Source organism: Passer domesticus, chromosome 17 (assembly GCF_036417665.1).
Source record: "Passer domesticus isolate bPasDom1 chromosome 17, bPasDom1.hap1, whole genome shotgun sequence".
NCBI lineage: Eukaryota > Metazoa > Chordata > Aves > Passeriformes > Passeridae > Passer > Passer domesticus.
Genome location: NC_087490.1, coordinates 2,671,054 through 2,686,180, shown reverse-complemented (window position 1 = coordinate 2,686,180; position 15,127 = coordinate 2,671,054). Strand labels below are relative to the sequence as shown.

The following is a 15,127-nucleotide window of genomic DNA, read 5'->3' as shown; positions in this document are numbered from 1 at the left end:
CATGTCTGGTTTGTCCTAATGAAGATAACTCCATATGTGGATGTGTATTCCCCCAGAAATAAACTGTCAGTATTAAGAAGGCAGAAGAGTGGGTTTTCTGATACTGCTTGGTTTTGGACCCCTCAGTACATTATTAGTTACCTTTGAAATTATTTTCTGTGGAGAAGATACCCTCCTCCAAAAAACTGCAATGAAAATAGATATTTATAGGTGAATTTTAAAATGGATAATTTGTGAATATCTTATGTGTTCTGCCTTTCAAACAATTGAAAGGTTTTGTAGAATTTGGACAGTTTTCCACAAGTTCTCAAGGACTTTGCTGAATTCTGCCAGGTTTTATACAAATGTAACCCTCTGCAAGTGGCAGTCAGGCACTGCCAAGGAAGGGTGCCCGAGCCATTGTTCAGGCTAGGACAAAATGAGGTCTCTCACATGGCAGGTACCTGAAAACCTGCACTGGCTAATCTCAAACCCCCAGGCGGTCCGAACAAAACTGGCTGTGAGTGTGAGCCCCAGATTGAAGCCCTGGGCCAAGAGCAATTGCTGCTTTGCAGGCTCGGCGGTGCCAGCGCGGCGCCGTGGGCAGCGCGCCCGGCCACGCGCTCCTGGGCAGGCATTTGTGTAGGGATGTTCCCAGGGAAGGACAGGTAGCTCCAACACGCTGGAAAGAGAGGGGAAATTTGCCTCCTGCAGCCAAACAGGAAAGTTTGCTGAGGTTACTGAGGTTGGTGCCTGCTGTCTGTGCTGGATGTGGGCATGAAGCACGTAGGTCCTACAGTGCCAGCTGCAGCTTTCCTCCAGAGAAAGCTGCTTTTGCTGCTGCAGTGCTTCTCTGGGGAACATTATTGATGTTTGGAGCTTTGGGACTGAGTTATCCCATGTGGTGGTGATTTAAACTGCAGTTCTGAGGTGGCATCGGGATGTTTTTCTGCCAGAGGACATGAAGAACTGGCTTCTCAAAGTCTAGGAAGAATAGGGGAGATGAACACCAACCCTGAATAAATATAGGATGTGCAAGGGACCTTTGTGCTGAGAACGGCCTGTTTCAGTAGTTGCTTTAATTCCCTAGGGTTCCTTTCTGAAATGCTCATATGTGAGCACCAAAACCAGTGAATCAGGGTTTTAATGTTTTATTGCCACTTTGAGCCATATGTGGATTTATTTCTTTCCCTGCTCACCATAAACCTTTTGACTTTATGGCAGGCATTTCCTACATATGCTCATATGTTAAATAGATTTAGGGCAGGTTCAGCCTAATGTGAGAACAGACTAATTCCTCTCCTTCTTTAAATGGGTACAGCTTTTAAAGCAGTGCCTTCATGGCCTGCACAGGACTTGCTGTTACCAGGGTTTTATTCAGGAAGCTGATCATGTCACGCACAGAACTGTGTCTGCCCATCACTCCTGCTCCTGCTGTTTGGAGGAGATAATGCTGGGCACCAGTGCCCACCTGTGGGACCCCACCTCCCCCATCCCCACAGCATGGATAAACACCAGGATCAGTTGGTTCCTGGCAACAGAGGAGGAAGGTTCCAGACTGAGGGGTTTGGGAAAGGTTGTTTAGTTGGCACATGTGAAGGTCTCAGTTTGATTTCTTGCCCTGTCACAGATTTCCTGGATGAGCTGGGATTGCCAGGGTCTCTCATTTCCACACACATGTAATAGGGATTGAATACCCTGCTTGGTCCTGCCCCTGGTGGCTGCAGCTGCCCGAGGTGTGGGCAGTTGGGTGGATGTGCTTGGTGAGCAGTGTTTTGTAGTGATTTGTTAAACAGATTTGAGCAGTGCTGGAATTCAGATCAAAGCCCTCAGCTGAGCATTCTGGGTGATGCAGTGTCTGAAAAGTGCTCCACACCTGACAGAGGATGTGCAGTGCTGTCCACCAAAGGAGGGTTTGGAAGACAAGCAGCAGGATGGCTGGACACTGATGGTGAGTTAGGCCAGCTGCACATCACTCAATGTATTGAAAGATTTTAACTTCTCCCTGAAGACACTCTGGACAGACTGCCAGCTCTGTGTCCCACCCAGTCTCAGAGACTCTGTGCAGGAGTCCTTGTCTTCGTGGTACAGAACTTAGCCCAGGGACCCAGAAATGGCAGATCCACAGCCAGGTTGCTCCAGGCAGCCCAGAGGAGCTGTGCATTCACCAAGGGCAGCTGTTCTCCTCCTCCATTTTGTCAGCTGGGTGGCTGGGAGAGCAGCAGGGCAGATGAAACTATTTTGGGGAAAACTTTCACATTTTCATGTGTTTGCAAAAGTTGGGTTTGCTTTTTAGAGGAGACATGTGACTCTGTCCCCACCCTGAGCATCCCTGTGCTCTGCACTCACATCCTTTGTGTCTGGAATTTCACAAGCAGAAGTGGCTGTTTATGTAGCAAGTGTGTTATTTCCAGGAAGCAGAACTGCTGCTGCACAGACAATGCAGTGCTGTCTGCACACGTCAGACATGCTGCAAAGTCACCTGCCACCTATGCAGGCCATGGGCTGCAGGTGGTGTCTCCTGCATGGTGCCAACAACCTCCAGGGTAGGGGATGTGTCTGGGAAGCCCTGGAGTTACTCTGCAGAGCTCTGAAGCACTGAGGATATGGAGAGTGGCTCTGGCCTGGCTGCTGTGAGCCTGGAAAGATACTGAGACAAAGTACACAAAGATCTACACAAAGTCTTCAATGACATCTCCAAGAGGATAAGAGGAAAGAGTCCAGGAAAGCCCATCTGGACTATAATGCTACCTCAGCCAAGTCAGTCAGAGGTGCCTCAAGTGGATCCTAGGAGTTAAGCTCTCCTAAACAAATTAACACTTCTCAGTGGGTACCTGGCCAGCACGAGGCCATTGGCTTTGTCCCCAGATGCTGTGAGCTGTCTGTCCTGACCCTGGGAGATCCTGAGCAAGGTGTTGTGGACATGCACTGCAGCACAATGCTCTGCAGCTGGGCAGCTGCCTGGGTTCAGTGCTGTTCTGAAGCCTTGTAAAGCTTCTTGCATGGGAATCCCCAGAGGACAAGAGGGAGGGGGAAGCGTGGCGGGGTGTTTGTCTGGAGCAGTAGTGAGTGTATTTTTAGTGGAAGGGAAGGGACATCTCTAGTCGTGGGACAACAGCTGCACAATTTCAAAATTCCTCTGACAAGATGTAGCTAATTCCAGGGCTTCAGGGTTTTGATGGTTGTGGGATGTTTTTTGGGATTTTTTGGTGTTGTTGTTGGGTTGTTTTGTCGGGTTTTTTTGTTGTTTTTGTTTGTTTTCTTTTGTTTGTTTTGTTTTGTTGTTTTTCAAGCTTCAAGGGCCTCCAGCCACTCTCTTGCTCTCTGAATGTGTATTTCAAAGCACAGATGCTGTTTTGATGTGTTGATGAGGTCTGAATGGAGCAGCTCTCTGCTACCATTTATGCCGTGCCCTTTGCATCCTTTACACACTGGGCAGGATCCACTAATTGCTGGAAAAAATCTTTTTCTCCCTCAGAATCAGCTGAATTCCTTCCTCATTTGTGGAAGGGCAATTTAGGTGTGTTTTTCGCGCTGGGAATTGTGTGCTTGGCTCCCTTATCCACTTAGTCTTTTCTGGTTTGAAATGCAGCTGAGAAAGGGAAATTCAAGCCTGATGGGTCTTGCTTTTTCCAAGGCCCATTGTCAGGGATTTAAAGCATGTGCAGGATCTCCATTCTTTACTGTGCAAGAGCAGCCACTCTTCTCCCCTGCCTTGAACTTGTGTTAGGATAGGAGCATGAGCCTGTGGGAGTAATTATTTCACTGGGAGATGGAAAGATTTCTGTGGCTTGTTGTATTATTTCTCGTAATGTTTGTTTTTGGAGAGAATTCTGGGGACAGAGGGAGAAGGAGCAGTGGGTAAACACTGGGAGCCCAGCACTACTGTCCGGTCAAACACAGTGTGGGACCCACTGCACAGAGTGGGAATCCAGCCATCTACTTTCCATGCTGAGCATTACCCAGGCAAGGAAATTGCATTGAAATGTTAAACTGCTGCCCTCATTTACATTTTCAGAGGGGAGAACTGGTGGAGTCAGCTCAGGACTCGCAGTAACCTGTGAGGCCCTGGAAACTGGCTGATATTTAGAACAAACCAAGGTCTCTGCTGCACTGTCAGATTCTTACCATGGTGCTCCTTGTTTCTTTCAACAGATCTTGGAAAGTTTACTAAGAACACTGGCATCAATACCGCACCACTGAGGTCCCTTTGGTGTGTGCAGTGCAGGCCATGGCACACCTGTAGTCAGAGAATTGTCCCCAGCTTAATTCCTCTTTTCTGAGAAAGACGTGGGGTCAACTTAGCAGGGCTGGGAGGAAAACTGCTGACCTGCCTCAGTTATTTCAAGAAGGTTGGTGGTGCTGTTCTTCCTGAAAGTGCCATTGAGGAGCAGAGTGAGGTGCCATGCAGGCAGTGCCAACCTGGCTGCTGCAACTGAGCCAGCAGGATTTCCCTGGAGCACACCAGAATGTGGATGCAGGGCTGGTTGGCACTGTGCCTCCAGGCTCTTTTGTGCTATTTGGTTTACAGATCTACTGCAAGACAGACCTAACAATTCCATGCTAAAAGGCTGCTCCTTTGCCAGGAAGGAGATGCTCCCTTAGCCTTTGGCAAGAGACCCACAGTGGTCTTCATCACAAGGGTCAGAACAGTGCTCGTGGTTATCCAGGCTGCAAGATCTATGTGCACACCCAAGTGGACTGGTGATGAAAACGGAATTAATTTCCCTGCTTTTCTGTCAACTATTCACTGCTTAAAGGAAAGGGAAGTAGGTGGCAGGCAGTGTCACCATGTCCTTGGTGTGCTGCATGGGTTCTGCGCATCAGAGCAAAAGTCCTTCTGATGAAGCAGGTGCCTTTCTCACTGTCTTCTGGAACATGGGGCCGTTGTGAGGTTGTGTGGGTGCCAGCAGCTTGTTGAATGACACTGATACAGCTCCCATCTCCTCTGCTTTACAGGTACAATGGCTTGGTGACCGGCTCTCGAGCCAAAGGCATCATTGCCATCTGCTGGGTGTTGTCCTTCATCATCGGCCTGACCCCAATGCTGGGGTGGCACAAGCGTGCCCAGATCGAAGAGCTGGGCTCCAACTGGTCCTCCCCCATCAACTGCAGCAACAGCATGGTGGCTTGTCTCTTCGAGGCCGTGGTCACCATGGAGTACATGGTCTACTACAACTTCTTTGCCTGTGTGCTCCTGCCCCTCCTTCTCATGTTTGGTATCTACTTGAAAATCTTCATGGCAGCCCGGCGCCAGCTCAAGCAGATGGAGAACAAGATGGTACACGGGGAACGTTCCCGCTCCACGCTGCAGAAGGAAGTCCATGCAGCCAAGTCTTTAGCCATCATTGTCGGGCTGTTTGCAGTCTGCTGGCTTCCCCTACACATCATCAACTGCTTCACCCTTTTTTGCCCGAATTGCGCCCACGCTCCCCTGTGGCTGATGTACCTGGCTATTATCCTGTCTCACGCTAACTCGGTTGTGAACCCCCTCATTTATGCCTACCGCATCAGGGAGTTCCGATACACCTTCCGTAAAATCATCAGCCAGCACATCCTGGGTCGGAAGGAGCCGTTCAAGGCGGGAGCAGCCAGCTCCAGGACTTCCACGCACGGCGGGGACGCGGAGAACGCCAGCATACGGATCAGTGAGTATGCACTCGAGGTGTACACCAACGGAGAGATCCACAGGGACCCCGAAAAGCAGGACTTAAACAAATGCAAGGCTGCCTTGGAATGGCACCAGAATGGAAATGCTCTGGACTTGGAGACAAATGGGCATCTCCCACATTCCTGCAAAAATGGGATTCTCTCAGATGCATGCCTGAACAGGGAGCTTCACAGTGAAGAGCTAATTGATGCCCAGGTGTCTTACTCAGATCTGGAAAGAGCAGCCTTTGCTGCAGCTGATGTTTCCTGATGAGACTTTTGAAGTTTTCCTGGTAGAATTATTTTTTTTTTCCATTGGTGACCTCTGCCATGGCAGAAAGGGAGGTTGGGGGGCGGGGGGAGAGCAGTGTATTCAGATCACTGTGGAGAAAGGGGTCCATAACCAGGACTATTGGAGGATCCTAAATTCCAGACTGGAGAAAAGCCAAGAGACCACTAAAGTGGACTAAGGAAGGAGGGATGCGTTACCCATCAATGACCTGTCACCAAGAGCAGTGCCAAGGTCGAGGATGGCATTCCAAGTTCAGCACTGGGAGACTGCTGATGCAGGGATTTCGGGACACTTTGCTGTACTGTGCCTGTGGTTGAGTGTTGGTTTCACTGTCTTCACCAATGGAAATAGAAGTGTGGCTGGAAGTATTCCCTGAATAACAAAGAGCAACTGGCAAGGGCCTCTGAGTACTGCGGCCCTGCAACAAGCAGAAGGGGGGATAGCAAAATCTGTTGTCAGGAAGGATGCCAGAAGCTGCTTGGAGAGGGAAGGAATTTACCTGACAGGAACTCTGGACACTTTCAACCATGGCACTTTGTCTTTCAGTTTGTGTTCTTAAAGCTTACACTGCAACAGGTTGCTCAAATGGTTTTTTTCCACGTGATAAGGTTGCTTTATGTTAACTTATAAAAGATGGGCAAGAGCTCATATCTGTTCCCTGAGTGCTCAGTGTTCCAGATGCACATGGCAAATGTAACCTCTCAGCACTCCACTTTGTCCAACAAATCACCAAAGCTGAGCCTTGCCAAGGATTTCCCTTGGCAAAAGGGCTGTTAGCAGGACGTGGTGCTGTGTCTTCAGGGCAGGGCTGTGAAGGGCTGTGGGTGTGTGAGCTCTTTGTAGGCTGGTGGCACCTTCTGCTTTCCCGCTGCCTCTGTGCTTCTCCTCCTGAGCTCCCAGAATGAAAATTCTTTCCATGGCCCCAGATGTGTGTGAGGAGAGGTAATATTCCATATTTCAGTCATCTTCATCCTCACTCAACAGGCTGAGGGACTTTTTTTTATTTCTTTCTTGGGATAGAGAGCAGCCCCCACACACACCTTGACCTAATTTTAGAATTCCAGTGAGCTCTATTTAAAAACCCTTTTCTCCTGTGATTTCAGTTTTTTCCCGTGAAGCCTGATGTGTCCCTGTGGTGCAGAGGCCAACAGAGGCAGCTCTGGGCTCTGGCTGGTTAGAAGATGCTCCTGGTCTGAGTAGCTCTGAGAAGGTGTCAGTGGTATTGGAACTCAGCTTAGAAACTGCAGTCTCTACTTTCTGTAGAAGAGAAAAGGCAAATTTGTGCTGCAGCAAGAGTGTACACATTGCTGTGGTTTGTTGCAAGAGGTGTTTCACTGCAGTTTGGTAATTTTCTGGAAGGAAAATTAAGGAAGTCCGGCAGCTCAAGGAGAGCAGAAAACCACATCAGCTTGAATTCTGCCTGAAGATTTTCTGGGTTGTGCTTTTCAGACAAATAATCCATGTCCAGTGCTACCAGCCTTCTGGAGAGACAGGCAGTAGTGGTCCTACTGGGAAGTGAAAAGTTTGGTAATTCCAGGAATCTGAAGCTTATTCCCTAGCTGAAAACATCAGAAATATCCTCCCTCAATCTGGTTCCTCCTCGTGTCTGTGCACTAACATTTCAGAAGCCAAGGGGGATTTTCATACTTGAGAAAAAGCAGGTTAGGTCTGTTCTTATTCCATGTTTATTTTATATATTATGAACTATTAAAATGAAAAATCAATTTTATTTTGAGGAGAATTCTCTTTTTGCCAGTTTCCCTACACACATGTGGGGAGAAGTTTGTGATGCTGAATGTGTTTGAGCGTGTAGCTGCTCCGGGCTGGCACAAAGCTTGCTGTGAGATGGATAAAAAGATGAGGCTGCCACCACAGTCCTTAGCAGAAAGACAGGCCAGTTTGTAAATCAATAGACTTTGTGGTTTAGTTGAACTGCTGCTTTCTTGGCAGGGCTCTTCCCCATGGTCTGACATCAGAGGAGGGGATTATCACTCCAGCAGCACGAAGGAACTCTGAGCCATTTCCCTGTGACTGACATCATAGGTGGCTCCTCCGTAGGGTGACTTGGGATCTCGTTACTCTTGATCCTTCTTGATGGAATATTTCTGTAGGTTATTTGTGTGATGGCTTCTCTGACCTCCTGTAACAGCAGCAGAAGAACTCAGGAAAATGGGGGGCTGTTCTCTTCAGGCCTCGGCTGGGAGCTGAAATGTTTCTAAGAATAACACAAGATTACATCCGGCACTCATGTCAATAACAATTAGGTCCACAAAGACCCAGAGCAGGGAAGGAAGTGTGGGAAAATACCAGCATTGCTCATGTGCTGGAGCACACACGAGTGCAGAAGTGTTGCCTGTTGAGCTGTAGCTGCCATTGGTAAAGGGATGGTTTGCACTGCATCCGATCAGACTTTCAACAGTTGGTGTGGACTGGCTGCTTTCTATATTTCCTGAGCATCTCCACACCTACTTGTGGCAGTTTCTTGCTTGGTTGCCCCAATAATCAGGTTGATCTATGTGATAGACAAACTTAGGATTGCTTTGCTTTCCAGATTACTCTGGAAAACTTTCCTGCCCAACCAGATCACCATGTGAGCTCAGTGACTTTCCACAAGTCTTGAATTCAGCTTTTGTGTTGCTGCTTGAGCTGCCCCCAAGTGTATCCAGTATCCTTCAATATTAGTGATCAAGACTTGAATGAAAAGGGTGTGTGAAGAGGGTGGGCTGTGTGCAGGGGGAAGGGCAGGACATGGAGAATGTGGTTTGTGGAGCTGTCTGCAGTCACAGCAAGGAAGGGATGGCAGCTGCACCACAGGCTAGGCCTTCTGGCAGACACATGGTGACTGAGATCGACCCTCAGAGGATGTTTCTGAAGCAGTTGTTGGGAAGAGCAGGAGCCTTTTGAACAGAATTTTGGACTTCATATTTCTTGTTTCCTAGGGATCATAATTTAAGGACTTCCTGCTTTTTGATTTGCTCTTAAAGAAAAAAAAAATAGGTCCCATCAGTGAAGTGTGCTCTTTCCTTCTCCTGGCAGCTCTCCACTCTTGAGAGAAGCACCTGCCTTCCAAACTTCCTAGGACCACTCATATCCCCATTTTCTTCCAGCTGGAGAATGTTTAGCTGATCCAGCTGTTCCAGATAAACAAAGACTGTGCCAAAACAAAAAGGAAGAATGAGGTGATATCAGGAGAGGCTGGAGAAGACCTTCCTGGGAATCCCAGGTGCAGTGGGTCCAGAGAGCAGGAGCTGGGGTCAGCAGAGGCTGATTTAATTGAGCCAGAACTTCTTGCTAAAAAAATCTGAAGATGCATAGAGAGATGTGGCGCCTCATTTGGTGTGAGGGCATTCCATGAATTTCACCATTCCCTGAAGACTCTTAGGCTCCAGAGTTTATTTGCTTTATAAAAGTTTTGGAGAAAGCAACGTTTGATCAGTTGCCAGGAGTAATTTTACCAAGAGTTCTTGGGGCTCTCTCCTCAATAGGGCACTGCTTTTTGTGTGTGCAAATAAATGCACTTACAGTTGTATCCTGCAGATCCCGTTTGGATCAGTGATATTTCAAAGCTCTGTGCAAGTTTGAACTGCAGCTCTTGAACCAAGAAGCAATTTGGCATAGTTGGGACAGCTGGGAATACTGGAGACAGAAGGGGTTTCTCACTGGTCCCAGTTTCCATTGGTGTTAGGGTGCAGGTGGACTTGGAGTGACGTAGAATAGTCTGAGCCTTTGATAATTTTTTGAAGATGCTGGTGGAAATAGAGAAGTCTCTAGGGTGTGGGAGACTGGAGGGTCAGGATGGACAGGAATTCTTGGTAGTGAAGGAGCATTTGTAGAGTAGGTGTTTGGGAGGGTTTCAGGGGAGCAGGAATGTGCTGGGAGGTGCTGTGGGGTGTAGAGATGATGCTGGCTTGAGACCAAGGTGGGACTTGCTGAGGAAGGACTCTGGAAGGGATGGTAGAGCCTTACAGCTCTCCTGGGGTCACTGCAAGGACCAGCCCTTCTTGGGGTGGGCACAGGGTTGATGTTGTAGGGTTGACTCTATATTGACTGAGGCAGGGATGGTTCTTATGGATTATGTTCTTCCAGATACATTGTCCCATTTCATGAGCACCTCCAGGAATAACAAATTCCCTTCTGCTTCTTGAGCATGGGCCCTACCTAAAACCAAATCCTTCCAGCCAAGGTCTGTGGAAGGACAAACAGGCTGCAGTGGTGCCACAATGCATTAAACCTGCATGCAATACTCCCTGGTGGTGTTTGCTAAGTTCAGCTGCCTAAAAGTCAGTTCTCTCCCAAATTGTTTTGGGCATCAAATTGCACTGAGTCATTTCAGCATTTTTTTTTTCTTTCCAGCTCTGAGCTTCTGGCTGTCTTTATGGCAAAACACATAAAGAATAATAAAAATCACCAGTTCCTCATTTGCATGAGAGGTGACTAACCCTGATAGATGAGAATCCCCAGACTGGGGCAATGTTGTGTGTAACTCCCTGCCTTACTTGCCTGCTGGGGCTGTTCACACAAGGATGTGTTAAAATCAAGACTGGAACCTGTTGATCTGAGAGCATCCATCTCTCCCCACCCTGTCTCAGGAGCTGGTGTTCCTGCCCTGTGGAGAGGTTCTCTGTGGTCTGCAAACCAAGACACTATGAACACCCTGCTGCACATGCTGTCAGTATGAAACAATTACTCTTTTAATTTAAATGTTTTATGATATAGGTGTTGTTTTCCCTTTGTCAGTTACCATTGGGGGGGGTGGGGTGGGAAGGGGGTGGGAAAATCTGTGCATGCAAATGTATTTAAAGTGCATTGACCAAAGGTTTTTTTGAATCTGTGAAGTTTTCATATCTGTGAAGTCATCAGACTGCTGGGCAGTGAGGAGCCGCTGGTGCTGCGGAGTCTGTCTTGGTTACATTTCTTAATAAGCATTAAAATAATAAAATATATTTGTAAAAGAGAGTGTGAGTGTCTTTGTCCCAGGAAGATCCGGCTGGCTGGATCTTGTGTGCAAGTATTTTTTAATTATGTTATTATCTTTCTCCATTGATTGATCCTCCTGGAGAACTCTCTCCCTGGTGCAGCCTGTGCTTTCACAGAAAAGATTAGCATGGACTAAAGTGAGAGACCCAAATAGTCTGGAAGACTTCTCCCATCGTGGCAGTAGAAATCCTTCACAGCTGTGTATGGAACACAAAGTAGAGCTGTTTTCACCCAAACCACTGCCCTGGCAGGAAGGGCGTGTTCCACAGCAGGACCTGAGGGTCCATAACTGCACCACGCAACAGCTTTGCCAGCTGTCACTGGGCCATCCCACCCTGCTGGCTCTCCTTCCATGTGGCCCTGCTGGTTCACCTCAGACCATCACCCTTTCAGACTTCTGCCCAGCTCTTGCCAGCCAAATGAGTCTGGCAATGGAGGCAGGACATCTAGATGCTGCTGTGGTGTTTCTCCTATCAAAGCTGAGCGATGCTGAAGCAAAAGTAATTTCCAGTTTTTCCACCTGGCAGCTAATAAATGCATGTCTAAGGAGGTTAATAGAAGTCTGTTTAGTCCAGGAGCACTTGGAATTGGGAGATTCTGAAATGAAAGTTCACCAGATAGCCACCAACCACTGGTCATTCCCTCTTCTGGGTCACTTTGCAGCTGTGCTCAAGGCCTCCTCATGGGAGGCTCCAGTTTGTGGAGAGGTGCTGGCACCCTGGTGCCCTGCAACCCTGGTGCCCTGCAACCCTGGTGCTCTGCAACCCTGGTGCTCTGCAGCCAGCTGCCCAAGCTGTTCAACCAAGTGTGGAGCTGAGAAGCTTTTTGATTTTCCCTCCTTTCACAAACACTGTGCGTTTTGTTCTGCAGCATCAAAGGCCAGGATCTTCAGAACAATGGGCGGCTGCAGGAGCCCAGCGGGAACAATACTGTGCCTAAGAAAGGGAACTTGGAAGAACAGAGAGAGCTCCCAGTTTAACAGCACAATTGGCCTGATGAGAAATCTCTGCTCAGAGATCCACACCTTGGCTCAGTCCCCCTGAGCAATTAGACTCTGCAGGGCTTTTGCTGTAGAAAAGAGCTGCTGACATTTCTGAGTGATGAAGTAGGATGGGGCTGTGGAGGATTAGTAGGTTTTCCCTACAAATGAGAAATAATGATTCTGTCTCTAAAGAGTTTTTCACAGTATTTAAAGCAGCGGAATCTTTGTCACTTTTGCCTCCAAATAGGAAGACTTTGCTGCTAAGAATAATACACACAAGTGTCTGCATGTGTTTCAAGAAGTTTCAGGTAGTTAAAAAGCACCTTCTCTGAGGCCCTGTGGACCTCACAATTTACTTTCACAGGAAAGATTCCTCCAGCCTTGCATTTGTGAGAAAAGAGATTATCTGTGTGTTCATTCATGGGAAGGAGACAGACTTTTGCCTGCTTTGAGTGATCCTGAGAGGAATCCACTTCTCTGATCCCACAAATAAGCACCTCAGGTTAGATGATGTGACTCACTGCAGGTTGGAGTCTCGCTGAATAGGAAGTGGACCTGTGTTCCTCCATGACTTCCCAATCTCCTCTTCAGTGTTGTTCAGAAAACAAAGAGGGGCATCTCTGGATATTGGAGGTTTCCTCAGAAATGACCCAGTGGGTGGAGTTGTTGGGGGAGTTTTGGCTGTAAGATGCAGTCATTTCTCTGCTTTGGGACTGCAGCAGTGTCAGGAAAGTGCTGTCTAGATCTCAGAAAATCAGGATTTCATTTCAAGAATTAGAGTCCTTGCAACACATCAGAGAAAGCAATGTAAACCAAGTTTGGGTCAGAGAGCAGCGTGGTGATTTTTCAGCAGGTGAAAGGCAAGGAGTGGGAAAAGAACTTTCCATCTGCAAGTTCAGATTAAGCTGTACAAAAATGAGGTTATGTGGAGTGCAGATCCATACTGTGTGGTCCAAGATTGTTACCCTGAACTCCAAAGCAGACTGTGGTTTCTGGGAGTGTTCTGCTGCAATCCAGAGAGGTGACTGCAACTTCTACAGATCCCAGGGAAGTCTTTAAACCTGCTAGTTTGGACACTGACAGCAGTGGAGCTGCAATTGAATGGGTTTAGCCAAGGATTTACCCAGAACCTGAGGCAGCTCCCATCTTTTGTCTTTCCTAGACAACAGCTCATGGTGACAATGAAGAAATCTATGTGTGTGGCAGATCTTGCTGCCTCAGCTGTTGATGAGATCATGGGGATGTTTTTTGGGCTGGTATTGGTCCAGGATATTTCTTCTAACTGGGAGTTAAGCATATCTCGGGTACTTCATGTTGCTGGAGAACTTGCAGCTGCATCATTTAGGTATTTGGCATCATCTGGGCTGTGAAAGATTGTGCCTGTTCTTCGCAATTTCCATGGATGTAGGGCTCTTGTACAGTGTGGTGATTGCATCCAGGAAAAAAAAAAACACCTCCTAATAAAGAGAATTGAGCTGCCTAGATCAGTTCTATGAAGAATGCAAAACAAGCCTGGGCCATCTCAGGGTAAGCTGCACTCACAGTGCCTCCTGAACCCATGTCCTGTTATTGTTGGTGTGGAACGTGAGGGTCTGGGCCAATGAAAATAAGGAAGGTGACTTGACAGACACAGATTTTATCTTTGGAGATTCGTCATGACCTTTCTTGTGTATAATAAATAAAGTTGACTCAGGAATTGGCAAGTGCCCTATAACACGCAGTGCTGGTGTTGGGACTCGGCAGAACGTTCTGCTTAGCAATGCACTCTCTTGGCTCTGCTTGCCAAGTTCCTATTTTGGAGGTGCTGAAGGGCTGAGCAGTGGCAGATGCTCCTGTGGACAGGTGTGCTGGGCCCAGCCAGGTTGGGTGAAGGCTGTTTTCACTCCATGCTCATACAAACTCTTACCACTGAGCTATAGAAAATAGAGTCCTGCCAAGGAGAAATGCTGCTTGCAGGGCTGTGAGTCCCTGGCCCAGGTGGGCTCCCATCCTTCCACATCACTGCATAACCTGCCAGGCAGTTAAGTCGACATTGAACAATATTGCTTCCTGTGTTAATGTCTTGAGCAGCCCTGCCACACACACTGGATCCTGTGATATTAAACCATTCCATCATCCAGAGAATTTGACTGGTTTCACAGGTGACAGGAATGGTAGCTCTGAGACTTGCCGAGTGACTCCCTGACATCCTGTCTTCTCTGTTAATGTGATTGTGAGCAATCAGAGGTTTCCTGATCCAGCCCTGAGATACACAAGGCTCCTTGAAGGCAGCTGAAGATTGTGCTGCTGACTTGGGGTTGTTCTGGGCTGGCAACACATCCAATTGTGAAGTTATTCTGCAGATCCACTTTGGGGAGAAGAGGGCTAATGTTTGCATTCCCAGTCCCAGAGAGGCTACCGGGGGACAGCTGCAGTTAATTCACAAGGATTGTGACTGATTAAAAGGCAGAGCCTCAAGAGGAGAGCACTCAGCACCAGTAGAGGGGTGCTGGGCTATGTGGCACCCAGCACCTTAAAGGACAGCTGACTGCCTTGTTTTTGAGGTGCCTGCCATTTGGGAGCAGTCCAGTATTCCAAGTGTTTCCTGCCTTTCTTTATATCCATGCCAAAAGCACTAACAGAATTGGGTGGAGACAAAACAAAAAAAAAAAATCTCAGACCCTCCTCAAGATCCTCCTCTAATTCCAGAAGGATCAAAATGCTAAAGGTTGCATTGGAAAAACAGAAATAGTATTTTCTCCCACCATCGGTAACTCAATGCCACAAGTAAAGCTGAGACTCAGCTGCTTGTTCTACAGCTGTGTCCTTTCTGAAGTCATGAGAAACAGCATTTTGGTTTCCTTCCAGAGGAAATACACAATAATATCCCCAACTTGCACTGAGGCCTTCCAGTCCGCTGAACTAACCCAGCTAGCATTCATCTACAGCAAAATTAAACCCAAGATCCCCTATTCCTTATGGATTGAGCCAACGCATAAGAATCAAGTCTTTTGATCAGAAACACTCCTAGCTTGCTTTCTCTGAGCACTTGCTTCCCAAGCATTTCTCTCCCATCCTAAATTTTGTGTTTGCAGATGATCCCTGCTTTCCTGCCACACAGCAGACCTAATGCACAAGAAGTTTATTCAAGATGCAGGGGTCACCTGTGCCTTTCCATGGTTCAGACTGCCTGCATTTCAAGGACTGCAGTGCCCGTGTCCATGTAGATTTTCCCTGTGTGACTGGAGAAGACGTGCTCTCTATGCTAA

The 15,127-nt window shown here is 47.7% G+C and overlaps 1 protein-coding gene across 3 annotated transcripts in view; it reads left to right on the top strand.

Annotated features, from left to right (window-relative positions):
- ADORA2A (adenosine A2a receptor) overlaps positions 1–10,874 on the top strand; it is a 29,027-nt gene extending 18,153 nt beyond the window's left edge. For all 3 annotated transcript variants that reach the window (XM_064392238.1, XM_064392240.1, XM_064392241.1), the window contains one exon: positions 4,939–10,874. In XM_064392238.1, coding sequence (XP_064248308.1) covers positions 4,939–5,899 — 961 coding nt within the window. In that variant the 3' untranslated portion in view covers positions 5,900–10,874. The remainder of the gene's footprint in view (positions 1–4,938) is intronic.
- Positions 10,875–15,127: the final 4,253 nt, after the last annotated feature.